Here is a 26,898-nt window from a genome sequence, read left to right on the forward strand (position 1 = left end):
GTTTTCTCTGACCCTAAACTGACCTTAGATACCTACTGTTTTCTCTGCCCTCAAGTGACCTTATGTGCTGTTTTCTCTTTGACCCTCAACTGACCTTACTGTTTTCTCTGACCCTCAACTGACCTTACATACTGTTTTCTCTGACCCTCCACTGACCATTCATTGTTTTCTCTGACCCTAAACTGACCTTAGATACTGTTTTCTCCAAACCTCAACTGACATTACATACCTACTGTTTTTTCTTTGACCCTCAACTGACCTTACATACTGGTTTTTTTTTACCCTCAACTGACCTTACATACTGTCTTCTCTGACCCTCAACTGACCTTACATACTGTCTTCTCTGACCCTCAACTGACCTTACATAGTGTTTTTTTTCTCTGACTTTTAGTTGACCTTACATGTTGGATTCATGCTGAAACAAGTGACATGCTAAATCTGTATACACACTTTTGTAGTAAAGGAAACTAGTACACTTTTGTTGTCCTATAATAGATGTCAATTCACTTTAAAGACTCAGACGGTTAGTATGACGCGAGTTTTAAGAATTACACTTTTTATGGTAAGTCAGCCTCTCTCTCTCTCTCTCTCTCTCTCTCTCTCTCTCTCTCCCCATGTATCTATATCTATCAAATTGTCTATCTCCCACATTCCCAGATCAGAGCTATAGTTCAGTTCCCCGTAAATCAACGTTTTTTTTTTCGTTTTTTTTTCTCTTCGGTTAGCTGAATCACTCCTCGGTAAGTTCAATCACGGTTTATAAGTAATCTAAATATATTGACAGCATAATTGCGATATATTAGGTGATCCATCGCTATAGAGGGAATGAGCCAAGGCGAAGTCGCTGCCAGTGAGTCGGACACGGAAAAATACAGGAAGACCAATAAGTAAGATACTGGCGATGTTGAAGATGGTAAAGAAACATGACTACAGTGTGAAAACATGACATGAGGCAAGACAGGCGGCAAAACTATAAAAGTGGTGGGAGCAAGCCGAGGCCGGGGCCGCGCGGGGTCCGGACGCAGTGTTGATAGTTTGAAGGCGGGGCGGGAGGCGGCGGACACACGGCTCTCCTTTACTCCTCATTTTAGGCGACACCAAGGCAGCGCGGGGCGCGTGTGTGCCGCCAAACACTGAGGAGGCTGTACAAACGCCTGGTGAGTAATGGCCGGGCCGCTCAGTGCCACACGCGGCGTGCTGGGGTGGGCGTGGAGCAACAGGTGACACCCAAGGCCTGCTGGTGTGCCGAGTGTTTAGACTCGCAGGCACTCCTTCCCTCAGCGTGGAGGGCTGGCCTTTGGAATACACTCATATTTTTTCCAGGCACCTTGTGCTGGTGGTAACACTCCAGTATGAGGAATGCTTGCTTCATAACTACTATTCCTCCAGACTTGTTGGTAAAAGACTGGAGTTTTACCATAACTTTACATTGATGGCAAGTTTGCCTATTGACACTATAAAGTTATGCTACATATTACCAGTGGTGGGCACGGTTCTGCTAATCCACTAACCGCTGATATGCAAAGCTAACTTTTCCATTAGCTGATTAGCATTTTCACTAACTTTGGAAACAGTTAGTGGACCAATTAGCTTCCGCTAAATGTAGTTCCTCCTCTGCTAACTTAACCACTAAAAAATTCATACAGGTTTGTTTTTGTCCGTTGTGGGCAGACTCAGCACCAGTTGAGCCACATGGCACAATAATTCCAAGGCTTCCACTTTTGGGTAAATTACGCCTTAAAGTAGGGTAATTGGACAATTATTAAAGAAACTTTTTGGTATTTTAGGGTAATGCATCTGCCATGTTCAACTCTTTGATCTCGGGATTTAATAACAAGAATTTGATATTTTCCACCTGACAAAAAATAAAGAAAATAATAAAAAGAAAAGTGTCCGTTTTGGAAAAAAATTAAAAAAGCTTGAATTTGAGGGAAATCGTGGGTAAAATACACGGATTTAGGATAAATTGGAGGCTTCTTTTTCTTCTCTTATTGTTGTTGTTTGTTGGGCTGCTAGGCTAACTATATCGAAATTTCAGGTCATTATGGTAGGTGTGTTTTTAAGGGTTTTACAGCCAAAATACTAAACTGAGGTTAAATTCATATATTAAAAAAGCTAGCGGTTAGCATTAGCTTCCACTAATTTCTTTATCAGTTTAGCAGTTAAGCGTAAGCAAAGCTAACTTTTAGTTAGTGGATTATCAGTTAGTGAAGCTAACTTTTCGGTTAACGGTGCCCACCACTGCATACAACCCAGCATTATTCTACAACTGTTACTGACGCAGTGTTGGTCTGTCATCAGCACAGCACCACCAGGCTGATGGAGGACGCAGCACCCAGACGCACCCCACCCCCTAAGCCAGCTGTCCTGGGGGTAAGACCACACTAACATTTGCCCTGTACTCACACCCTCACCAATATTGGGGCCATGAGTGGTGGAGAGCAAAAGACAGTTGTGACCAAAACTTTCTTCATGGAAGTACAATATCATGCAGAACCTTGACAATAGCTATCAGTAGTGTGGGTTAAAATTACATTAAACCACCTTGCTTGCCCTTCCTCCCCTTAGCTGAGTACCCCAAAGCATGCTGTGCCAGAAGTCTCCCTCATGTACGACAGTGAGAGCAGTCTCATGTGGCAGCCAACACACCGGAACGCTGCCTCCACCACCACCACTGACCAGCCCCACACCACCACCAACACCACAAGAGCTAACCCCACCAGTGAGTTTTCCCGCACCACCGCAAGATGGCCTCAACCACAGCCAACCCTAGATTTCTTACACCACGGAGCTAGACCAGCGAAGGGAGTGCGTCAGATCAGTCCCCTTGCCGCACCACGACCGACAGGGGCACAGCGATTGACCCCAGGGCACAAGGCAGCTCAAAACATACGCTTACCCTACACTAGCCCCCCTGTTCACCCTGATAAGGAGTACAACCCTCAGCATTACAGTCCCTTAGCCAAACAGTCACCCCAAATCACCCAAGACACTCAGACTGGCCCACAGAGGGACAGTCCAGCAGGAGGCCAAGTAACATCAAACAGGGTAAGGTTCTCCCCTGCTTACAGTGTCCCTGGGATTGCTGGAGTGCCGCAGGGGTCTCACGTTGGCACTCTATCATCAGGGAAGAATGTACACCAGGATGCTTTGAACACACACACCGGCACTCTGTCCTCAGCACTATCAGATGCAAGACAGAACCCTTCAAGCACACTCAGAGCAGTGCCAGTGGTGAGGGATGTGAGGCAAGGTGTTGTAGGCACTCCTGGTCTTGCCCCTTCAGCAGAGACTATAAGGCAGGAGAGGGCTATGGAAGGGATGCAAGGTACTACACAACCTCTCAACATCACTCAAGCATCACATATCCCTACGACGAACGCATACAAGACCTCATACCCAGTGGAACGTGAGAATGGATACACCAGACTGCAGACCCCAGCATCCAGCACACCACCAAGCCACACTTACATACCAGCACCTCCTCTTATAAGCACCAGCAGCACTACAAGACCTACAACATACTCTCTGGCCTCCACAACAGCACCCAGCCATAGTTACAGACCAGCACCACCACCCCTTGTAAGCACCAGCAGTACTATAAGACCTGCTATGTACCCTCCAGCCTCCACTGCAGCACCTAGCTACAACCCAGCACCACCTGTAAGCACTAACACAAGAACTGCCACTTACCCTCAGGCCCCCAGCACTGGTCTGAATGATGCCCCCACTGACTACTCCTCACCGTACCTTCCACAGCCACGACCGGAGAACTACCCGACCACTTACAACAACGCTAACTGGTCTTCCCCTGTCCCCGCATCCCTGCAAACACCTCCCACTAACCAGTACATACCCCAGGGACCTGAGTACATGGGGGCAGCCTGGGGACATCACCTTGAGCACCACTATTCCCCAAGTCTCCCTACCGCTAGACTCCCTCACAGCTCGGCAGACCCTGTGGTGTATGGACTCATTGATGACCAGAAACAACAGATCCTCAAGCTAACCAAAGACCTGCAGAAGATCATGGAGAAGCAGGCAAAGGAGGAGGAAGAGGAGGAGGAGGAGGATAGAATGCCAAGGGGGACAAGGCGAGGAAGAAGCTCTCAAAAACTTGATCGGAGTAACGCCACAACACAGACACAAGAAAAACCAGCGATGATAAGTGTCGGTATAAACACTGATATATCCTGGCCTGACCTCCTCGCTTCACTAAGGTACCAGGAGGAGGAGGAGGAGTCAGATGCGACAGACCCTCGCTACCGAGACCAGGACAGGAATGAGTGGTTGAGGGACCTTAAGATGAGTCGCGACCAGGTTCCGTCCCACCAACACTTCACTCGACGCAGGAACAGTGTTGAGTCAGCCTTCGAGACTTCGGATGACTCGCGTGGAGGCAGTGAGTCATCCAGCGGCCAGGAGTGGATACAACAGCAGGGGAAGCCAACACCAACACCCACGCCACCTAACATCACAAGAGACCACATGAGGTACAGAGCTGTGTCACCATACCAGTAGTTTTGTTTCTCTCCTTCTTTTCATTTAACCTCCTTATTTTGCCTTTTGGGGTTGGATGGGCTACAAGTCTCTCCCATTCCCCAACTTCATTCTCCCAAGTATATTAATGAGTCTTGTTAGTTTAAAGGTATGAAGTATAACCTTTGTACTTGCTTAGAAAGGCTCCATCCAGGCTTACATGTGTCAGTCTTGTTCTCGTAAGCGTAAGAACACATGAAGCATTTTTTTACAGTAAAGCTAAAACTGATCACAAAAAAATAGTTACATAATCAAGCTATACAAACTACCATTGATGTTCATAATAATAGTAATAATAATAAAGCTAAATAAATCCAATAAACCCACAAGACAACCCATCTCTCTCCCAGGGGTGACACAGGGGGTGGGCGACACAGACCCCTCCAATCAGTGCAGGGTCCCAGCAGTGACACCCCGCCTCCAGGCACCTCTCCTCCCCCCTCCCCCACACCCCCACCCCAGCCCCCCACTGGCACTACCTTCTACCACAATGTTCTGGTGAGTGTTATTAAGTAAAATCTAGTCCAGATATCTTAAAAGTAATACTCAAATAATAATAATAATATATGTAACGTAATCTAATACTTTTATAAATTTGACTACTTTGTATGTATTATTATTATTATTTTTTTTTTTTACCTAAGATATAAATTGGCTACTTTGTATATATTAATTTTTTTTTTTTTTTTTACCTAAGATTTTTTTAGATTTTTCATATAAAGATTTTTTTAGATTTATTACCTTTATATTTGATTAGTACTTTTTACTTCACAATAGAAAGCAACCGTCCCAGAGCTATGAATGTGTGTCTGTAAGAAGTTATGGTCCCCCTGTGTCAATTTAGTCAAGGCAGACAGCTTAGATTAGCTTTAGTATTTCAAGGAGACAGTTTAAGGTTTTACTGTTCCCTTTTCTTCCCTTCAGACCAACATTCAGCAGATCCTCCAGCACACCAACCCATCCCAAGAACAGCACCAACAACAGCAACAGCACCAACAAGTCATGCCATCACAGGTTTGCATTATTATTTCTTCATGTACATTTGTTTGAAGCTGAAATGATTACTTGTATTGAAAACCTCCATATATGCTTGCTTGAATCAGCCTTGTTTTCCTGATAGCAGCTCTGCCTTCCGCACTGCTTCAGGAGTCATTTTGATCGGTCTATCATTTCTAACCTCAACTATATTATTTCTTCTCTGCATTAATAGCCTTTTTTCTTTGATTCCTTTTCTCTTTCCTGCCATTCTTGCTAATTTTCCTTATGATAACTTTCATTTGTTGATTCTCAAGCATTAATTTTGTTGATTTGCCAAAGAAGACTCCTTTAGCTTTTTTTCTTTTAACTTAAAACTTAAAACTTCTCTTCCTCTTATTTATCTAGTTCATTCTTGTATCTAATCTATCTATATCACCAGTGCCCTGTTCCCTGTTTCTCATCTCCTATTCTGCCTCTCTTGACACTTTTTCAGCACATTCAATCACTCACCTGCCAACTCTCTCTGAATTTTGTACATATATACTTCATTTATTCCTTCATTTGGAAAGCATGTACAGTTTCCTTTTATAGTTTTTACCTTTTTGTACTTTATTCCCTACCCCTCAGGCCATGGTGGTGAGGGCAGGCACAGGGGAGAGCGGTGGTGGCGGTGGCGGCAGCGGCGGCGGGCCAGACCCCCAGATAGAAGCAGTGCGGCGGCAGCTGCTCAACTTTGGCGTCAGCTTCCTTGACCCCGCCACCCTCACGCCCAGCCACAGGTCAGCGCTCTTTCCATTGCATTACATTTATATTCACACTTCTTCATGCAGATATTTTTGTGCTATTTCTTTCACTATAATTTAAGGACTCAAAACTCAAACATGGTATTTTTCTTTCTAGAGTAATAATAAATTTTTCTTTTTTCTTTTACTTTTGATGTTCATTTTACATTTTTCATGGACTTGCAATTAATTTTCTTTTTAAATGAGTTATATTTTCCTTTTTTTATTTACTTTTGCTACTCATTTTACTTTTCTCCATGGACTTATTTTCTTTTTTATGGAGAATCGATCTTAGTTTAATTTTTTTTCTTATTTTCTTTTTTTATGGAATATCGATTTGAGTTTCAATTTTTTTCTTAAGCTTAGTGTAAGAGTGTCACTAATTCACACTCATCACTCCAGTTAGTACTCACACCAGGAAAATATTACTCTAAATAAATCACTTAAAATACATAAATACCCATAAACTACAGTATTGGTATAATTGAGAATGTTGCTCATCACACCACTCACCACCACCACCACCATCATCATCACCACCATCATCACCACCACCACCACAGGCCGCTAGTGGACAGCCTGTACCTGCCGGGGATCCACAACACCGTCTCGCTGTACCAGACCAGCCTCACCACCACCGCCACACACCTGCACCACCACCCCTGCGATGCCACAGCCGCCAAGTACCTCACGGACACCCAGCTGGCCGCAATCGCTGCTGCCTCGCCAGGTCAGGATCCACCTTCGCTTACAGTCGTATTCTCAGATGATTTCGGCTCATCTTTTTTTTTAAATCTTTTCCTAATCTCCTCCTTTCACATTGTTCCTCACCCTTTCTCTGCAGCTAATCACTCAACTCTTCCTAATCTTTTACTTCCTTCTTTTTCCTCTCCTCTCCTCCCTTGCCTCCATCACCAGTGTTTACTATTATTGTTATTATTATTAATATTGCTATTATTATTTCCAAAGGCCACAAAGGAGAGTAAATATCACTCCCACTTTCCCTTCCCCTCCAGCGATGAAGAAGCAAAGCGATCAGCCTGGCGGCCCTGCTCCCCTACCTCCTGGCCTCCCCCCCACCCAGCACCTCTACCGCCTCCACCCCGATGACAGCGACAACAACAACAACAACAATGACAACAGTGTTTCCATGGCCACCAGGAAGTTCTTGGAGAAGTATGGGCTGCAGGAGGACTGACTGGCTGACACACTCTCTTAATACTGACTGATTATATTATTCACTTGACTGACTGGTGCCAAAATGCTGGGCAGTTTGGCAGGAGGACTGACTGGCTGCCTGACTGTATCTCACTCACTCATTAACTGACGTTATTTGCCTGGTTGACTGACTGATACCTGCTCACTGGACTGTTTGACTTCTTGTCTGACTAATTGACTGTTGACCTTACTAACTGATTAACTAAGCAACCTGACAAATGACTTTACTTGACTGACTTTCTGACCCTACATGTAACTTAACCTGACTGACTGACTGAAACTGGTTGACTTATGGACTGGTTACCTTCCTCTCTGGCACCTGTTGTGTGCTATTCACATAAATACTTATAACTATTTTCTACGTTGTTCTTTACACAAAAAATGCTGCTGGTATTTCTAAGAGGAATAATATATTACATAAATGTATATTAAAAAGCATAAATGAACTAAAATATAATATATTAATAGTTTTCTTTGCATATTTACATTATACATTCAAATGAGCTCCAACACCACAGCTTGTAGCGAGTCAGCTGAGCCAGACCTGCCAACTCTGTCTGGCCGGCCGGTGACTGACTGCCAGCCTCTGTCTTAAGCGCTAACACGGTATTCTGCGGTGAGTGTGTGGGGCGTGCACAGCCTGGGGAGGGCAGGCCGGTTGTGTTGTACCTGCCAGCCTGTGTCCTATTCGCTAAGCACTGACTTAATATCTTGCACAGTGAATATGTGGGAGTGTATTGAGCTGCAGATGTGGATGACAATAGGCAGAAAAAACAACTGGGTTCGGAACAAGTCCACCTCCTATGTAACATCACTCTATTTAAGTGGAGCTGCATAACCAAGAAAAATGCAGGGTATAACTGGAGAGACAGGAAGCGAGCATCATGGATTGGAGAACAGACAATTGTTGAAGACATAAAAAGTATAGTCTCATAAAACTTAATCCTGAATTCCAGCGCTGCACCAACACCTCCCTCTGTGAGTGTACACAAATAAGCATGAGGGAGAGCCCGACACAGAAGAGGGACAGCACAACAGCCACAGCCACACACCCCCTGCTGCACCTCAGACAACAACCACATTAGGTAGACACACCACTCAGCACCGGGACATCAGCGCCATGAAGGTGACGCAGCGCTGAACCCCCAAAGCCAAGGAAATAATTAACTAAGTGCGAACGACGGGGCAAGATGCGACGGAAATGTACAAACTGTCCCTCACTATCATCTTAGAATTGCACATTTATTTACACACTCCCTAGCCCAAGATATGCCTTAGAATCTTATCCACAGGTCTTTGCTTTGTTTAGTTGCCCGCCTGAGTAAAATCTTTCCCTTAGAATTGAACACTGTTTGCACTCGCCCTCCTCCAAGATATGCTTTAGAATCTTATCCAGACCTTCCTTTTGTATAGTTATAACCTGGGTAAAGTCTTGTCAGTGTCTTGATTCTTGTGCCGACGTAACACACCATTTGATCAACACATTCAACTTAGATTTAAATTATATCGAGACCTTTCCTTAACTTCCTGACCTGACCTTTAATTTGTGAACATCTAGCTTTTTCTACCCAAACACATGACACTTTTATCAGCAAATTCGACTTAGATTTAAATTACATCAATAGACCTCTCCTTAACTTTCTGACATGACCTTTAATTTGTGAACATCTAGCTTTTTCTGCCCAAACACATGACACTTTTATCAGCAAATTTGATTTGGATTTAAATTAAACCTCGAGACCTTTCCTTAACTTCCTGACATGTCTTTAAATCTGTCAACATGTTCTGCTTATAAATGCTCAAAGATCCAGTTCACTATTTTATCATCAGGCTGTTTGTGTGAAGTCTTCGATCTTGCTTAAAATTCTACAACTTTCCAAAAGAGTTGCAATCTCACTTTGAATTTTGTCATCAGATGTCCCTTGTGCTCCCTGTCTTACTCTATGGTTGTGAGACATGGACACTCAATGGAGACTTGGAGAGGCAGATTGATACCTTATTTGTCAACATGTTTTGCTATACATAATCGAAAATCCGGTTCGCCAATTTATTATCAGATCATGCTTATGTGAAGTCTGATGTTTATGTAAATGTTTATGTGAAGTTATTGATCTGACTTCAAATTTCATCATCAGGTGTGTCTTATTCTACAGTAAAAATTTCTGACAATTACATCATCAACTTTCTAAGAGATTATGGGAAAACCTGATGTTAAACAGATGATGATGATGCCAATTATATCACGTGATCTTAAGTGTATGTACATCAACCTTGCAAGAGACTATAAAAATATCAGACAATTATATCATCAACCTTGTAACAGATTATAGGAAAACCTGATAACACATGATGATGATGACAGTTATATCCCACGATCATAAGCGCATGTAACCAAAGACCAGACAGTAATCTTCCCTTACAGATACTTCTTACGTACAGAGAAAGAATATAGAAAGATCTGCATACAAAATTCTAAACCGAAACAGATCTTGGGAGTGCGGAAGTCGGAAGATTCGCTCGACTACTCAAAAGACCTTCCTTGTGTACAAAGAAAGATCTACATACGGAAACGAAAACCCGTCAACAGGACCTCAATTATGTGTAAGGCAAAAGATTGGCCTTCAAATAAACAATCTATTGTACTTTATTCTGCCTAAGGTAAGAACACATCAGGAAAGTCACCCCTCCCCATAAGTGACAGGAAGGGCACAGCTGCTCCGGGGCTGGTGACTGGTGGACATTTGATCCGATGAGGGCTGAGCAAAATCTGGCTTCAGGTGCACATGACGTTCTACTCTAGCTCATCCCTATGCTATCCAAGTCCCTTATGCAAGAGTTAACCAGCATCTTCATTCTTTCATCCCTTCTACTGGTAAACTCTGCACCAGCCTTCCTTCGTCTTTCAGGAGGAGAGTATCAAAACACTTCTCATCCCGAAATCGACCTCTCTTTTGGCCTCCTATTCTTTAATCTTTTGTTGTAGCAGCATTTACAGGGCTTTTTTTAGTGGTTTTGTTTTTTTGCCGTTGAGCTGCCCCCCCCCCTGCTGTAAAAAAATGGGGGTAGGAGGGTTGCAGGCATGACTTCCTCTCTGACGCATTCTCACCTTAGGCTGAACAGAGTATATGTTCTACTATCTACTTAAAATACAACTTGGACTAACTCGGCACTATATGGAGAAGCTTTCGCCGCAGCCACACGTTCCCTTGATGTTTGGGTTGTTGAAGACGAACTCCGAGGACAGCTTGTTGGTGACGTAATCCATCTCGGTGCCCAGGAGGGTGAGCTGTGCCTTCTTGTCAATGATCACCTTCACCCCTGCGGGAATGACGAGGAAGAGGGTTGGGAGGGGTGACGCTTATGTGTGTGTTTGTGTGTTTGTTTTTCATATTTGTGTGTGTGTGTGTGTGTGTGTCTTTGCTTGTCTATGTCTCAGTTTCTATGTGTGTTTGTTGATATCTGTGTACATATGTGTGTTTGTTGATATCTGTGTACATATGTGTGTTTGTTGATATCTGTGTACATATGTGTGTTTGTTGATATCTGTGTACATATGTGTGTTTGTTGATATCTGTGTACATATGTGTGTTTGTGTATGCTTGACTCTCTCTGTAAGTTTCTATGTGTATCTGTGTCTGTGTGTCTTTGCTAGTGTTTCTGTATGTGGTGGCATGCAAGGATCTTAACAATCATCATCATCATTCTCTCTCTCTCTCTCACACACAACACAACCCCCTCACTCACCGTCTTGGGTCACCTCCTCATCAAACTTGCTCTTCTCCGAGGCATAGTCGAGGGTGTAGCTCAGGCCGTTGCAGCCCCTCTGTCGCACACCCACCTTCAGCCCGATCTGGAGGGAGACACAATTTAACCAGGTTAGATTTACATAGAAATCCGACCACACAGACCCCATGACCAGACCTCCATCTACCTCTAGCTAAACAGATTTGCCGAGTCTGAGCGTGGGAACAGTGTAGGGTTGTTGTTTTTTGTTTTTTCAGTTGCCTTAGTCCCTCATCTACCTCTAGCTATACATACTATTTGATGAGCCTGAGTGTGGGGTAAATGTAGGGCTTTCTTGTTTTCCACAGTTTATATTAGTCCCTCATCTACCTCTAGCTATACATATTTGACGAGCCTGAGTGTGGCAAAAATGTAGGGTTGTTGTTGTTTTTTTTACTCAGTTTATATTAGTCCCTCATCTACCTCTAGCTATACATATTTGACGAGCCTGAGTGTGGCAAAAATGTAGGGTTGTTGTTGTTTTTTTTACTCAGTTTATATTAGTCCCTCATCTGCCTCTAGCAATAAAGATTTGACGAGCCTTCTTTCTCAGCCTTTCCACTTACTCATACGTTCTTACATGAGTCCCCGACCAGCCTACTAAAGTTACATATCAGCATGGTAAAACTAGACCTTACTCCTTACCAAATTTTATCCTATACTCTTCCACTTCCCTAATGTTATGAAAATAGTAAAAAGGATACAAACCAACCAAATAAAAACACGAATATGACACGAATAAAATAAAAATAAAGAAAATACTGGCAGCCACTCACAGCCTCACGTTATAAAAAAAGTAAAAAAAGGATACAAACAAACAAAATAAAAAACGAATATAAAACAGAGTAAAATAGGAACGAAAATAAACAAAACACTGGCAGACACTCAGCCTAATGTTATAAAAAAAGTAAAAAAAGGTACAAACAAACAAACCAAAAAAAAAAACATGAATATAAAACAAATAAAATAAAACAAAAATAAACAAAACACCGGCAGATACTCACGGCTTCAGGGTTCTTCGACAGCAGCTCCTTCACTTTGCTCACCGCACTCTGGGTCTGCGGGGAAGGGCAAACAGAGTGAGGCAGAGAATATTAACTATGGTGTCTGTCTGTTGAGATATCTTTGCCTGTATCTATTTATGTATTTGCATGGTCGTTAACTTACCACTATGGTTTTTGTTTCTGTGTGTGTATGTGTGTGTGTGTGTGTGTGTGTGTTTGCTTGCCTCTGTCTTTCAGTTTCAATGTGTCTGCCTGTTGAGATATCTGTGTATTTGCATGGTTGTTGACTTAACACTGTCTCTCCCATGCTGTAATAAGGATACTAATCCCTGTAATAACTAATAAAAAATGTTTCTAAATATTCAACCAAAATAAGTAGACGTATTAGGTGAAGAAGGAAAGTTTGGAAAGTTTTGTTTAGTCGGCGCAACATCTGTGGTCATATGCCGGAGAGAGACAGGAGGAGGAAGGAATTATAGGAGAAGGGAACAGACCCCAGGAGACGGGACACAACCCCCGATTAATACCTGGTACCCATTCACTGCTGGGTGGACAGGGGCGTAGGGTATCGGAAAAGCTGCCCAAATTTTTCCACTCCGCCCGGGAATCGAACCCGGGCTCTCTCAGTTGTGAGCCGAATGTGCTAACCACTGCACCTCGAAGCCCCCTTGGTGAAGAAGGCGGAGAAATATTTACCATACTAATACAACACATATCTCCATTACGATCTGCATCTTTGTTTAGCATCAGATTCATGTTGCCAAGGAAACACCCGCCACATGCGGCTTATCACCAGTTGACGCAAGATAAAGATAAGACTGTAAACACTTCCCGGGAATGACATCAAACCACTTATCTTCACTCTCTCTCTTCCTCTCACAGCGTAAACAAACACTTAGAGAACATCTTATCACTTTTTCATCCTTCCCAAGCACACTTATCATGACCCTTAGGTACATGAGCACTGTGGGACGACTGACAATTCACACATTATTATTATTGTTATTAATGAGGCGAAACAGGTAGAGAAGAAAGGAGTGCGATACTATTAAAAGGAAAGATATTGATTAAAGTACGAACCTAAAAGAACCTAAACCCGGCCAAGTGGCTATGATGATGCCAAGAAGAAGGAGAAGAAAAAGAAGAGGAAGAAGAAGAAGGAGAAGAAGGACATCAGCAGACTATTCATGAAAGCACTCACGACACTCATTCACTACCAGGTTGTGAATAAGTGCATTGAGGATTATTTTTCAAGGCTGACATCATATTATTGACGGCCCTGCGGAGCGCTGTGCTGGCAGTGCGGCCTGAAACCTTATCAACGGTAAATGGTAAACAGTGAACTTTAAGTCGCCCGTTCAGCAGCCCCCAGACACCTGAGATGCCAAGAAGGAGAACTGTGTAGCAGCAAACTCTGATGCTGGTTTGTTTGGTAATGCTGAGGGCACAGGGCTGGGGGACACCGCCATGAATTAATCAAAACTTATGCACAAAGGGATATAAATGGGCGGTTTATGGTCATTTCGCCCACATTATTTTTCGCCCACATGTAAGTCAGTTCGTCCACATGTAAGAGTCAGTTCGCCCAAAAGATTTTTCGCTCACAGTAAGTGCAAGACTCGCCTGCCCCTCAGATATAACACCCTAGATATTCATACATACACATACAAAGTAAATAAACTAATTAAACTAAGTAAAAAAAAATAACAGGCAAAATAAGTAAAAGAAATAATAAAATAAGTAATAAAAATAACAGGGGAGGGCTGTGGCAGGTGTGTCCCTCTGGCCGGGGCAGGGCGGGGCAGAAATGAGAAATGCAAAAATAAAAATCCAAAGTAAGCTTAAGTGAAGAAAACAAAGGAAAAGAACATAGAGGAGCAAAGTCAGTGGAAGAAAAGTGAACAGAAAGAGAGGTCAGGGCAGGGTGAAGTGTGCGCAGTGAAGTAACTAAGAGTGAAGTGTAGAAGTGTGAAGAAGTGCCAAGGAGGACTTGAGAAGAGGTACAAAGCAGAACAGATAAAAAGGAGTAGAAGAAGGGGAAGGGGAAGGAAAAGAAGAAGAAGAGGAATGAGAAAAGGAAGATGAAGAAGGAGAAGGAGAAGAAGAAAGAAGAAGGAGAAGGAGAAGAAAGAAGGAGAATAATAATAATAAGAAAAAGGAGACGGAGAATAATGAGGAGGAGAAGAAGAAAAAGAAAAAAGGAGAATAATAAAAAGAAGCAAAAGAAGATGGAGAAGAAGAAGAAGAATGAAGAAGGAGAACAATAGTAATAATAATAATAATAAAAAGAAGAAGAGAAAACAGAGGACGAAGAAGCTGTCCCCTGTTGTGTAAGGCCGAGGGTGGCGGGGCTGACAGGTTCCCGCCCCGCCGCTGAGGGCATCACCCATCCCCCATCACCCATCACGGGGCGGCACACTCACCAGCACGAGGGCGGCCCTGGTGGGGATGAGTCGCCTGCCCTTGGCGGCCCTGACAGTGGCTGTGGCCAGCCCAGCCATCACGTAAACAGCTGGTCTTAATCTTGATCTTGATGTTACAGGTGCCCTTGAGTCTGGGTCTGGGGCTGGGGACTACTGCTTTCTTCTTCACCTTCTTCTTCTTCTTCTCCTTCTTTCCTTTTTCTTCTTCTTCTTCCTTTTCTTCTTCTTCTTCTTCTTCTTCTTCTTCTTCTTCTTCTTCTTTTTTCCTTCTTCTTCTCCTTCTGTTTCCTCTTCTTCTTCTCAGGTCCTCCTTGGTATTTCTTCACACTTCTATACTTCACTACGCACTTTTAATTACTTCACTGCGCACACTTAAATAATTCACCCTGCCCTGAGCTCTGTCTGTACACTATACATATATATGCTTCCACTGACTTTACTACCACGCCCCCACAGTGGCTGATAAGAGGGGCGGGAACACAGGCGCCACCCGTCACCCTCCTCACTACTCACTGTAAATGCTGCTCTAACTAAAATTCTGCTCATTCATGCATTATCCTGCCCGCCTGGTACGAGGGTCGCGCCACCTCGCCAACGGGGCCGCGGGCTGCAAAGTGTTGCGTCATCGGTCAGCTGGACGCGTCTTTGTAACACCCGCAGACTTATACGCGATATTCCGGTGATGCTGCGTAGTCTGGCAATATTACTAGGGATGGGCAAGTACCGTTAATTTGAGTACCGGTAATACCGGTACCGAAAACTCAGGTACCGTCAGTACCGGTACCGGTACCGGTACCCGAAGGAGTATTTTTTTTTATCTTAATGACTTCTGATGAAATTCCCAAATAAATTTCCTGTAAAGAAAATTCTCTCTCTCTCTCTCTCTCTCTCTCTCTTTGAACCTGGGTGCCCTCTCATGTGGGCATCCAGCTCAATGAGAAGGCAGACTGCCTTGCTCGACGTGCCCTTCAGGATGACACAGTGGACCCTGGCACTGACTATACGCTTAGCTATGTTAAGAATAGACTTAGGCATTATTCACGTGATAGCATTGCTACCCAACTCAGACACTGCTGTGACGATGGTGCAGCGCCAGCAGCCTCCACTATGTTAGTGTCTCCCACCACTGTTTACCCCTATGGGCGACACAGTGCCCCTCAGGATGTGGTAGCAATGCGCCTTAGGCTAGGCTATAGGTACTACTGGGAGGTTAGTAACTCCCCTGGTGTCTGCTGCACGCTTTGTGCCAGGCCGAGGGGCCACACACTGCATCACTATGTCATGGAATGCCCTCTCATTGCTAAGTTTAAGCCACGGGACTGCCTTGACCTGCCCCAGACAATTTGTTGGCTCCTGAACCATGATGTCCTCCCTGCTATCCTCAAGGAACACCCTCAGTTTGCACCAAGGTGGTGATGCCGTGTGTGGCAGCCTGAACTACTGCCGTGCTATACAAGGCTGTGATCTCTGCAGTATTTTACTTTAAGGACTAGTATTTACTCTATCTCTGTACTCATTCCCATCTAGTGCTTGGGCAATGTTCTCCGTCCCACATTTTATTGTCTTATTGTCCGGGGGGAGGTACCGCCCCCTCCCTTGTTGTGCTTTCCTTCCTACCATTGTATCTTTTTAGTTTCATGGTGCTACCTACACATGTATTAATATATAGTTGTATAATCACACTCTGTCCTGCCTGGGGGTTGGGATGGCATGTTCCTCCCTTCTCCCTTGCTGTTTACCTGCAACAATAAACTATCAATCAATGAGGTGAATATTTATTTTTTCGAAAAAAAAATAGCATGTATACTTGTATAGTTATTATGGATGTACTCGATCATAGTCTAATAACAATAACAATATTTACTAGCAACCCAAAAAAGAAAAAGAATCGGACATGAAGAATTATCCAGTAACTCCAATAAATACATCAAATAATAAAATAATGGAAACGGGAGCTGTGATGGAAACGAAAAGCAGGACAAAATGGTGGGAACTTGGGAGGTCAGCGAGGCAGTGACTCAGCGTCTCCACACAGGGCCCATACCGGCTGAATCGATTCTTCTCGGCACCAGGTACCGGTACCTGGTGCCACGAAGCTTCATGATCACTCGGCACTGAGCATCGCCGCTAGTACCGGTACCGTTTGGATCTTAAGGCGGACACACACTATGCGATGCGGCCTGTCCGGCGGCCGAAAGTGGGCGGAGCCTCGTCGGCCGGATGAAGCCTACACATTATGAGGCGGCCTCACGGAATACCGGGCGGCGGCCGTCACGCTGAGCCCCACCGCCGCAGCGACAACATCAACACAATTTATCAGAGCTGGGATTCTGTAGAAAAAATCTACCACCGGTATCGGTAGTCGGTAGCGAGCCGCGTCCAATCGGTATCGGTAGATCGATAGATTTTTCAATCTCTACCGATCGGTATAGATTATCGGTCAGAGATTAAAAAACTTTTAATAATAAAATAAAAAAAAAAAAAAGAAAAAACTTGAAAAAGTTAAAGCACAAGTGCTGCTCGGCGCGCACGCGCGCTTAAAACTTAAAAACATTTAAACTAAACACTAGGGCGATGAGGCTGAGCACGTTGTCGAGCGTAGGAGCTAGAGCGTAAGGTGTAGGCTACTCGCCGGCAGGCCAGCAACAGGGTGGGGCTCCGCAAAACTTTCCCTTTGAACTTGTCGGTCGTGGGCTGGCTGGTTCTGGCTGCCTGAGATTGGCTAGAACGGCCGGTGATTGGCTGTGTGATGATGAAAGCAAAGTAACTGCTCAGTAATCTACACTAACTTCCTCTGCGAACGTTCTCGACTAGCTTGAAACTTTTCGTTCATTTTTTGTCTCGTTCTCTGCAAGTCTTAACAAAAGTCCCGCGCAAAAAGTTCATGATTGGATTTTTGATAGCGGCCAATCCGATTGGTATCAGCGGTCGTTTCCGGTAGTTCGGTTGATCGGTATCGGTAGCGGTAATAACGATCCGTATCGGTAGTAAATTGATCCCGCCGCAATTTATGTTTAATGTCCACAGACATGGCTGGCCCTTGTACAGATCAATAAAACAGATCCAAAAGTCTTTATTTATCCAGACATCAGACATCGTGGAGCGTAAATAATGTGTACACCACGGCTGTCAGCGTCGCTCGATCTGAGATAATTCCCGCCTCAAGGCCGCGCCGCAACGTCATACACACTGTGAGGCCGCGGGCCGCGTCGGACGGAATTTCAAACATAAACAGAAGGCCATCCGGCCGCTTCGTGAGGCCGCGCCGCACAAATTACACCCGTACACACTGCCTTAAGGCCTCTAGCTCCGCCCACTTCTCCACCGCCGGACAGGCTGCATCGTATAGTGTGTGTCCGCCATTAGTGACGCCGGCTCTCGCCCGCCTCCATGCGGTATCACCCAGTATGGGCCCTAGCTGTGTGGAGACGCTGAGTCACTGCCTCGCTGACGTCCCAAGTTCCCACCATTTTGTCCTGCTTTTCGTTTCCATCACAGCTCCCGTTTCCATTATTTTATTATTTGATGTATTTATTGGAGTTACTGGATAATTCTTCATGTCCGATTCTTTTTCTTTTTTAGGTTGCTAATAAATATTGTTATTGTTATTAAATATCCACTCTCTCTCTCTCTCTCTGAATGAAGTGAATATTTATTTTTTCGATAAAAAAATAGCATGTATATATAGTTATTACGGATGTACTCGATCATAGTCTAATAACAATAACAATATTTATTAGCAACCTAAAAAAAAAATCGGACATTAAGAATTATCAATAAATCCAATAAATAAATCCGAGCAATTGGGGGCTCCCGTGGTCCCGTGGTAGTCTCTGCCTTGCGCTTCGGCGGGTTGCTGGGGCGTGGGTTCGAGACCTATCAGTTACCATGGGGGTGGAAAGGTGGGCTCTTTCCGACACCCTCAGCCCCGTTGTTGGGGCTCCTCCTTGACAGAATTGGGTATCTCTCTACCAACCGTCTGGGGGGTTGCGCGGCATGCACCGCCTTCCTCCATTGGGGTATATCCTCAACGAAATACCAAAAAAAAAAAAAAAAAAAAAAAAAATCCGAGCAATCTGGTACCGGTACCGTACAGTTTAGCTGGTACCGTTAGTACCGGTACCTGCCCACCCCTAAATATTACCCGGAGCACTCTGGGTTCGAGGCAGCATGAAGGTTTATCCGGGAGCCACAAAATTAATTTGGGCTGCCCACTAATAATACATCAAGGGTTGAGTAAAGGGCCGGAGCTGTCACGTCGATCCAGGAGGGATCGATGAGTCTGGCCGAGGCTGTCTGCATGGATCCCATGCACGAGATTTAGATATACTTACTCACAAGTTATGAGTCTAACCGAAAGACACAGAGACGATGATGAGTCTGGCCAAGGCTGTCTGGATCCCATACATATAAGAGACACAGAGATACACAGGTGGTGCGCGGTGAGTCTAGCCCAAAGACAAATGATGATCATGAATTTGGCCAAAGCCGTCTCATACAGAGAGATATGGAGATAAACACATAGAGACGGCCTTGATATGGGTTTTATCACCTGGCTGTCCTGGCTATGTCAAGTGATTGTGAAATGCCGAGTTTTTTCTCTTTTTCTACTACTCCCGACCCCACACGTCCTCTGCGTGTATCGAAACACACGAGAAATTAATCAAGACAAGGAGAGGGTTTTGCCGGCTGCCCGAGATTGAACCCACCACCAGCATGACGGAAGAGCCACTACCTTACCAGTCGGCCAAAGAGGTACCCCGCTTGCTGAGTGGGTTATGGGAGGCTTGTCCATCAGGCCTAGTCGCCACACTACAAATTATTGTGATCCTTACACAATACACACAGTTGTCATAGGCTGCTCTCTGGATGTCCACTTACCATAGGATATCTAGATATAATTATAATTGCAGTCAGTGGGATGCACTCAGTCCATAAAATCTGAAGTGCTCTTAAAAATGGGCCTTAAGGGTATTGTATATAACAGGACGGAGTCATAAAAAAAATCTGACTAATACATGCGGTGCTTTGTATTGCCTTGTATTTTCATGCTAAACTACTCCCTGGCTGAATGTTTTGAAAGGTTCAATAATTACACCAATGTCTGGCAGGCATTCTCTGTTGATTGGTTTTAGCAGCCTCCCTGCAGCTCAGGCCTGGATCAATAGATCGGTCTCCATTACTTTGTCTACTTATGTTCTACATCTTTGGACCATGAATACTGTAAGCCACACAGTGCCAGAAGCTTCAGGCCATGCACTGGTGACCTGAACTGATCACGGGTCACTGGGCACTCCAGGGTCAAGAAAGGTGATGATTGGGGTCATTGCTTGCCTTCACTTGTCACAGACTGCAGAACACTTACCACAAGAAGTGCCATACTAACATGTAAATTTTAGTGTTGAAGGACCAAGCTGGGCATAAACTTTGAATATGTACAATTTTTCTATGGTTGTTAAACTTATCTATTTATTGAACTTGTCACAGCCTGAAAGGTTGACATCCGTGTGAGATACCTTTCCATAGGCACATGTGGTAACTTGGAAACAAATGAGGTAAAATTTTGCACCACTTTATTTAATAATTCTATTATCATACAAGATATATTACAGCACAATAAAGAGTGGACTTCTCCTGGAATCTTGTTCAGGCGGCAGAGTGTGTGGGGCCGGCGCCGTGAGGCAGTGCCGGCCGGTGTTGGCGTCCACAACAATGTGTGCAAACAAGGCAGCAGCCAATTCAAACTTAAGAGTAGTAATGGAAGGAGTCTTAGTAACTTACAATTCAAGCCTTACAAAACTGAATATAAAATATATTACAATATCAATAATCTAGATAACATAAATATTCAGTAATAATGGATAGAGGCAGCAATCTAGAAAGCCAATTTTTATTTGGATTACAAAGACTGCGAAAACCTGGACAAGCTGAGCACCAGCCAGGCCAGCACGGCGGTGGAGGCGCGCCCCACCGTGGCGGCGCTGGGCGGGGCGGCAGGTGCGTGCTGCTGTGCCTAGCTACCTGGCACTGGCGGACTCTGGCTGGCGAAGCGGCGGCAGTGGTGGTGGCGGTGTGTGGCGGCAACCCCATGGTGGTGTTAGGGTGCCACCAACCAGGGTGGTGGTGGTGGTGGTGATGGTGGTGGTGGTTGGGGAAGCTCCATTGCTGGCACTTGAGGCTGGCATGGGGCTGGCTGGCTGGCTGGCCCTGGGGATCACTGGGCTGCAAGGCCACACCCATGCACTGTTTAGTTGACCAATGTTGTAATGTTGGGCATTCCACAGTCAGTCCCAAAGTGTATGGTATTCAGGAGACACTGGGTGGAAGCACTGGTGGTGGTGGTGGTGGGCACACACAACACACTCCTGTGGCTGTGATGCGGTGCCGTCCTGCCAGTCAGCCACACTCCCCAGCACCACTGCACCCACACCACCATGGCCACACCACACCATTGACCGGAGTGTCTTCTCAGTGTTCCACTGCCACTGTCGCTTCTTCCTGCCAATGTTCTTCGGAAGTTGGTTGATCAGCACATCCTAGTGAGTGCACAGTGTGTGTGTGTGTGTGTGTGTGTGTGTGTGTATGGGGAGGCATGCCTCCCCCACTCTGCTGTGGTGCCGCCGTCATCCCGCCCAGCCCAGCGTGGCCACCAGTAGAGAGACGCCTGGGTAACGTACATGCTGGGTGAAGCAAGGCTGTAGCACCAATTTTCATCACAAGGTTCCTGGCACAGCGTCCAGACCCCTTACTATTGCAGTGCTACGCGTAGACTAAATGAGAGAAAGCCTTCTTGCAGAGCCCGGTGATCCTCAGAGACCCCAGACGAGGAGCACCGGCTGCTGGGCCAGCCGGCGAGGGGCAGTGCACGGACGCCCTCGGAGGGGCCGGTGGAAGACCGATCAGCGCTGGCCTGCCTGCCTGCCCACCCCGGCCAGGGCAGAGCCGACACCTTCAACAAGTCATCACAGCCCCTCACTGTACAAGACTTTCTGTACACAGTATATTACATCATTTACATCACTCAGCCCTTACTTAGTGCTACCAACAAAGAGTGGGCCGGGGCGGCGCTTTGGCCGGCCAAGCCAAGGCGAATCGACACAAACGCGCGCACTCCCGGCCGTGGAACAAGAAAACAAAACAATAAAGAATCACTACCAAACAACAAACCTAGTCAGTCATGTCAGAACAAAGAGCGACGGCTGGCGGCCTCAGCGTCAGCAGGCGAGGGTCTGGCCGGCCCAGGGCGGCGCGGCGCAGTGAGGGCACTCCCTCCATCCCTCGTGTTGGTGACTAGTTGGCAACTCTGTCTCTGGCAACGGAAACACTGAAGGCCCTGACTGACCCCTACCCCCCTCACCCCTGTGTTGCAGGGCAGCGTGAGGCGCCGCCTACCGGCCCGGCAGGAAGGCACTCGCCGCCCCCGCTGCTGACGACCAGAGTCCAGCTCCAGAAGGTGTCAACAGAACAAAACTACAGGATCACAGATGGAGATTCCCGACAATCAGCGGGAACTTGGAATGTTGGCCGAACCTACTGCTGCTGCCACTGTACCCAGGAGGCACTTGCGGCTGCAGCAGCCTGCTGCTGTTGCTGCTGCTGCTGCTGCTGCTGCTGCTGCTGCTGTTGCTGCTGCTGCTGTTGCTGCTGTTGCTGCTGCTGTAGATTACTGCTGCTACTGCTGCTGCTACTGCTGCTAGGCGGCGGTGGGTTGGCGCTGGTGGCAGCGGTGGCTGCAGCGGCGGCGGCGGCAGCCCCATCATCCAGGTGGGGCAGGGTGACCAGGGAGCCGTCGGGCAGGCGCTGGTAGGGGAGGGGGAATGTGTGGAACGCTGAGAAGTACTGGGTGTGGTAGGGCGAGGCAGACACACCCACCGAGTAGGCCGGCCGCTGGCCATGGCCGGCCTGCATACCGGCCATGGCCTTCTGCTGCTGCGCCATCATCTGGTTGAGGGTCATCTTGCCCTGGGGGGGCCGGGCCACCTGTCGTGGTGCCCCGAGATTCTGCACCAGCTCCAGCATGTCCTCAGAGATGGTGCGCCCCTTCTTGTGGGAGGATGCGCCTGAGGCCTCCGTGGCGTTGTCAGAGGAGGTCACGGTGTCTGTCCCTGCCCCTGCCCTGATAGTCTCCCCGGGGGGGTGGGGAGATGGAGGGGTGGCGGGCAGGGTGGAGGGGCTTGGTGAGGAGGACAGCTGCAGTGACTTGGGCCGCCGCTTCTGTTGGTGTCGCTGCTGCCGCCGCACCCTAAAGGCCTCACGCTCCTGCTGGTGGCGGCGACGCAGCTCAGCCTCCTCCATCTCTTGCCTGAGGGGGGCGAGGCACAGTGGTTAGGGACAGCGTGTCACTCACACTTCACATCGATGGTTTCCCTGCAAGGTCTGGCACAACACTTCAACACTGCTCATCATGGAAACACTGGCAACACTTACTTGGTCAGCAGCTGCTGGAAGCTGTCGTCGTCCTCAGAGTACTCCTCCGGCTCCTGCTTGATTGTCTCTGGCTCCTCCTCCTTGAAAGAAAAGACAAATCACACTCTCCCTCACACACACACGGCCCTCCTTCACACGGCACACTGATGCCCACACCCCAGGCAAGGCTCACACACACACACACACACACACACACACACACACACACACACACACACACACACACACACACACACACACACAAAACTTGAAACACTAGGCACCACCACAGCCCAACACACCCCAAGACAATCACTGCTCCTCAACACGTTCAAGGCACACCATCTGCTCCAGGTTTCTGACAGAGCCACACAAGAGCCATAGAACAGGAGAGCTTAGCCCTTCATCACAGGTGCCACGCTGTTACCAAAAGACCCACTCAAAAATTCACATTAATGCTGATACAATTGTGTTTTTTATGCTCTGGGTACTTCTTCGAGACTCTCACCACACCCACAGCACCAAAAAAACACTACTAGCATCAATTTGACTTTTGCACAGCTCTTAGTAACAGCATAGGCCTGTGATGGAGGGGCAAACTCTTCTATCCTACAGCTCTGGTTTCATACTCCAAGCACCATGGCTGTGGCTTCAATGTGGTCCTGAGTCCCAGCAAGAAGGCACAGAACTCACCCTGAGCACCACACCAGCACAACACTCTGGTGGTGCTGGGATGTGATCTGTGTGGCCAAACTCACACTACCATGAACTCAAAAACTCACCCGACACTTGACACCCCTGGAAATACATGAGACACTTGGAGGAGAAGAGGCATGAAGGACACAGCCATTTTTTCTAGTCTGCACTGGGAAAGGCACGAAGAACCCCCCAGGAAGAACAAGGTATAAGATGCATGGGAAAAGCCACCCTCGGTACACCAAACACAAGGTCAGTTTTTCCATCGCAATCTTTCTTGTTCTTTCTTCCCAGGCTAGAAAAAATGGCTTGTCCCTTCCACCCTCCTCCCCTGAATGCCTCAAGAGTCCGTCACGCTGCCAAAAAATCACACATTCACCGCTGTATTAGGAACATCATGTCAGTCTTACACATTCACATTTTGTTAGTAGTATTACTGTTACCACAACCTGCAAAGAGAGAAGACCCTGTCCTCTATGTTAGTAGTGTTAACAAGCTCCTACAGCCTCTCTCCTAGCCACAGGCATCTACAGAAGCACTAGCAAGCACAAGCTATGTCTGTGCAGGGCTACAAGGCGCAGGGACAGGGAGGGAGGTGAGGGCAGGGGGGGATAGCTTCGTCAGGTAGACACATGACTTCTTTTCTGAAGTTTCCCAGAGAAGGCCGTCACAAAACCAAACTTGGGTGACTTGGGGCATGAGGGTGGTGGTGGTGGTGGTGGTGGCGGTGGTAGACAGAGGGAAAGACAGGACAGGGTGTGGGGGCGGCAGGACCCCACACTGACAGCGACAGGATCCCACAGTGCCCAAACGTTGATGCCCGGTGCAGGAACTTACTGTCCAAGAGCACACGCAGCCCATCTCAGGCTGGGCGGGCCACTGGCGGGCGCCGGGGGAGTGAGGGTGGCTGTGGAGCATGCAGGCACGCGAAGGCTGATAGTAAAGGGCCTGGGGGGAGCGCTGGGGGGGGGGGCAGAGGAAGGGTGGGGGGAAGAAGTGGGGGTGGGGGCCGTGGTAGGTCTGGTAGGGAGAGTGGCCGCCGCCCTGGTAACCCTTGTGGTGGCGGCGGTGGTGGCGGGGGCTGCGGGGGCTCTTGGGGGACAGCGGGGGGTAGTAGGGGGAGTGGGGGCGTGGGGCATGCCAGGAGTGCCGGGTGGAGGTGGGGGAGTAGTGGGGGCTGTAGGCCTCCGGGGGGTAATAGGGGCCATAGAACTCCGGTGGGGGGTAGTGGGGGCCGTAGGGGTCGCTGGGAGAGAAGGGGCGCTCCATGAAGTAGTGTGGGTTGAGGGCCTCCATGGGCGGCCACTCCTGCAGGGGCTGGTACATGGACTCCTCCGCCTCAGAGTCGTCGCTGCTGGTGCTGGAGGCGGCCAGGGCGCGGCGCTCCTCTGGCAGCGGCTGCCAGGGCCGGGTCTCCTCGGCCTGGTAGTGCTGTGTTACATCACCGCCGCCCTGGATGGTGTAGTACACGTCGTCCTGGAAATCTGGGGCCTGGGGGGTGGCGTGGTGGCCGGGGGAGGTGGCCCCCAGCCGGCCCCGTGGCTGGCCGTGGTCGTGGCTGGATGGGGTGTGGACGGTGTGGTACACGGAGTCCCCGATGCTATGTCTGTCCCGGCCGGTGAGGCGCCGCAGGGTTGGGTTCCTCTTATGGGCCGGCGAGTGGCCCCATTGGTGGCGACTCTCGCTGAAGCTGGAGCTGCTGGCCGTGCGTAGCGGGTGGAAGAACGGTGGTGTCCGGTCATTATCGTTCAGTTCCCAGGAGGACTTGGACAGGCCGGTGTCCTTGGCCCGGGCCAGGCCCATGTGCTGCAGACTGTTGACACTCTTGGTGCGGGACAGCGGGCCGCCGCCGCCGCCGCCGCCGTTGCTGCTGCCTGGCTTTCTGGAGGACCGGGGGGCCAGGTACTCCCGGGACTTGTGCAGCACCTCGCGGGACTGCTTCACCTCCTGGAACAGGCTGCCCAGGTCATAGATGCTGCTGCTGCGGTCCAGCCAGCTGGTGCTGCCTGTCTTTTTGGAACACTTAATGATTTTGCCTTTGGGGGGCCCTTGGGATCTCTCCTTGGTCAGGGAGCTTGAGCTCACGCTGAGGGACTTGGCAGGAATGGGTATGGGCGCAGCCCTGCTGCTGCCACTGCTGCTGCTGTGGTGTGTGGCCTCACAGTCGCTGCTCAGCAGGGCCTCAGAGATCTCCTCTGTGTCGGCATCGTAGGAGGTGCTCCTCATGGACACTAGTTGGCCTGAGCTGCCTCTCTGGGTATTGGCAGCCAGGGTGGCACCTTCCCCCAGGCCCTCAGACCTTTTCCAGCCTGTGTCATCCTGGGCAGGCCGGGGGAGCACGGGGGGGATGGGTTTTTCTGTGGATCCCCAGGGTGTCTTGGTGAGGAGGGGGCGGGGGTCCGTTTGACATTGCAGTGCCTTGCTGTTCCTGAAAGCAGTGATCCTGGCCCGCTGGTTAGTGGCAGCAGGCGTGGCAGCGGCCGCGGCAGCGGTGGCGGTCTTGGCAGAGAGGAGGTTAGGAGTGTGAGGATTAGGAGTGGGTGGGTAAGGGAGGGTGGTGGCGGCCCATCCAGCCTGAGGAGTCTGCTGGGGAGAGGCAGAGGAAGAGAGTGAGGGCGGGGGCGGGGGCGGCCACCTATCGCCAGGGGGTCTAGTAACAACCTAAAGAAAGCAAAATATTTCTTAGTGTGCATCTTTAAAACTTACGCTGCGACTCAATCACATGGAACTAGTCATTAATCAAACACATAATTAATTACTGACAGTACTGTAAGGCTAAGTCATGCATGTTATCCAATAAAAAAAATAAAAAATAAAAATAAAATAAAAAAATCATGCAACACAAATGTACTTGGGACTCAACCATGCAAGGGAATCAAACATGACTAAAGGAACAGAAGTCTCGGGCTGAACTAACGACCCTGGACTCCGCAACTCAAGTGTTCATCTCTCCTACAACACAACACAACACAACACAACACAACACAACACAGGCTGCTGCACATTCAACACAGGGAAGCGACTGATTGACGAGGCACAGCTAAAAGGCCAATCATACCTCCCCTCCCT

At 47.7% G+C, this 26,898-nt stretch overlaps 3 protein-coding genes across 24 annotated transcripts in view; 1 reads left to right on the forward strand and 2 right to left on the reverse strand.

Moving 5' to 3' along the window:
* Positions 1-700: 700 nt before the first annotated feature.
* On the forward strand, positions 701-7,976 carry LOC126983623 (uncharacterized). 2 transcript variants are annotated; one of them, XM_050836474.1, is made up of 8 exons: positions 701-1,157; positions 2,307-2,373; positions 2,569-4,493; positions 4,890-5,037; positions 5,464-5,553; positions 6,145-6,296; positions 6,863-7,029; positions 7,316-7,976. In XM_050836474.1, the coding sequence occupies exons 2-8, from the start codon at positions 2,320-2,322 to the stop codon at positions 7,495-7,497; spliced, it is 2,718 nt and encodes a 905-aa protein (XP_050692431.1). In that variant the 5' UTR covers positions 701-1,157; positions 2,307-2,319; the 3' UTR covers positions 7,498-7,976. The 2 variants fall into 2 exon arrangements, with proteins under 2 accessions (XP_050692431.1, XP_050692430.1); XM_050836473.1 differs by having other exon boundaries at positions 702-1,157; positions 2,302-2,373.
* LOC126983625 (iron-sulfur cluster assembly 1 homolog, mitochondrial-like) lies at positions 7,960-15,162 on the reverse strand. Its single transcript, XM_050836476.1, has 4 exons — positions 14,728-15,162; positions 12,305-12,358; positions 11,262-11,367; positions 7,960-10,835 (listed from the first exon to the last, which is right to left on the reverse strand). The coding sequence occupies exons 1-4, from the start codon at positions 14,803-14,805 to the stop codon at positions 10,687-10,689; spliced, it is 387 nt and encodes a 128-aa protein (XP_050692433.1). The 5' UTR covers positions 14,806-15,162; the 3' UTR covers positions 7,960-10,686.
* Positions 15,163-20,283: 5,121 nt separating this feature from the next.
* Positions 20,284-26,898, reverse strand: part of LOC126983627 (serine/threonine-protein kinase WNK1-like) — a 167,535-nt gene continuing 160,920 nt past the window's right edge. For 18 of the 21 annotated variants that reach the window (XM_050836489.1, XM_050836487.1, XM_050836495.1 and 15 more), the window contains 3 exons: positions 24,667-26,490; positions 23,155-23,234; positions 20,284-23,029 (listed from right to left, as the gene is read on the reverse strand). In XM_050836489.1, coding sequence (XP_050692446.1) covers positions 22,258-23,029; positions 23,155-23,234; positions 24,667-26,490 — 2,676 coding nt within the window. In that variant the 3' untranslated portion in view covers positions 20,284-22,257. The remainder of the gene's footprint in view (positions 23,030-23,154; positions 23,235-24,666; positions 26,491-26,898) is intronic. The other 3 variants (XM_050836482.1, XM_050836481.1, XM_050836499.1) reach the window with 3 other exon arrangements.

Source organism: Eriocheir sinensis, chromosome 54 (genome assembly GCF_024679095.1).
Source record: "Eriocheir sinensis breed Jianghai 21 chromosome 54, ASM2467909v1, whole genome shotgun sequence".
NCBI lineage: Eukaryota > Metazoa > Arthropoda > Malacostraca > Decapoda > Varunidae > Eriocheir > Eriocheir sinensis.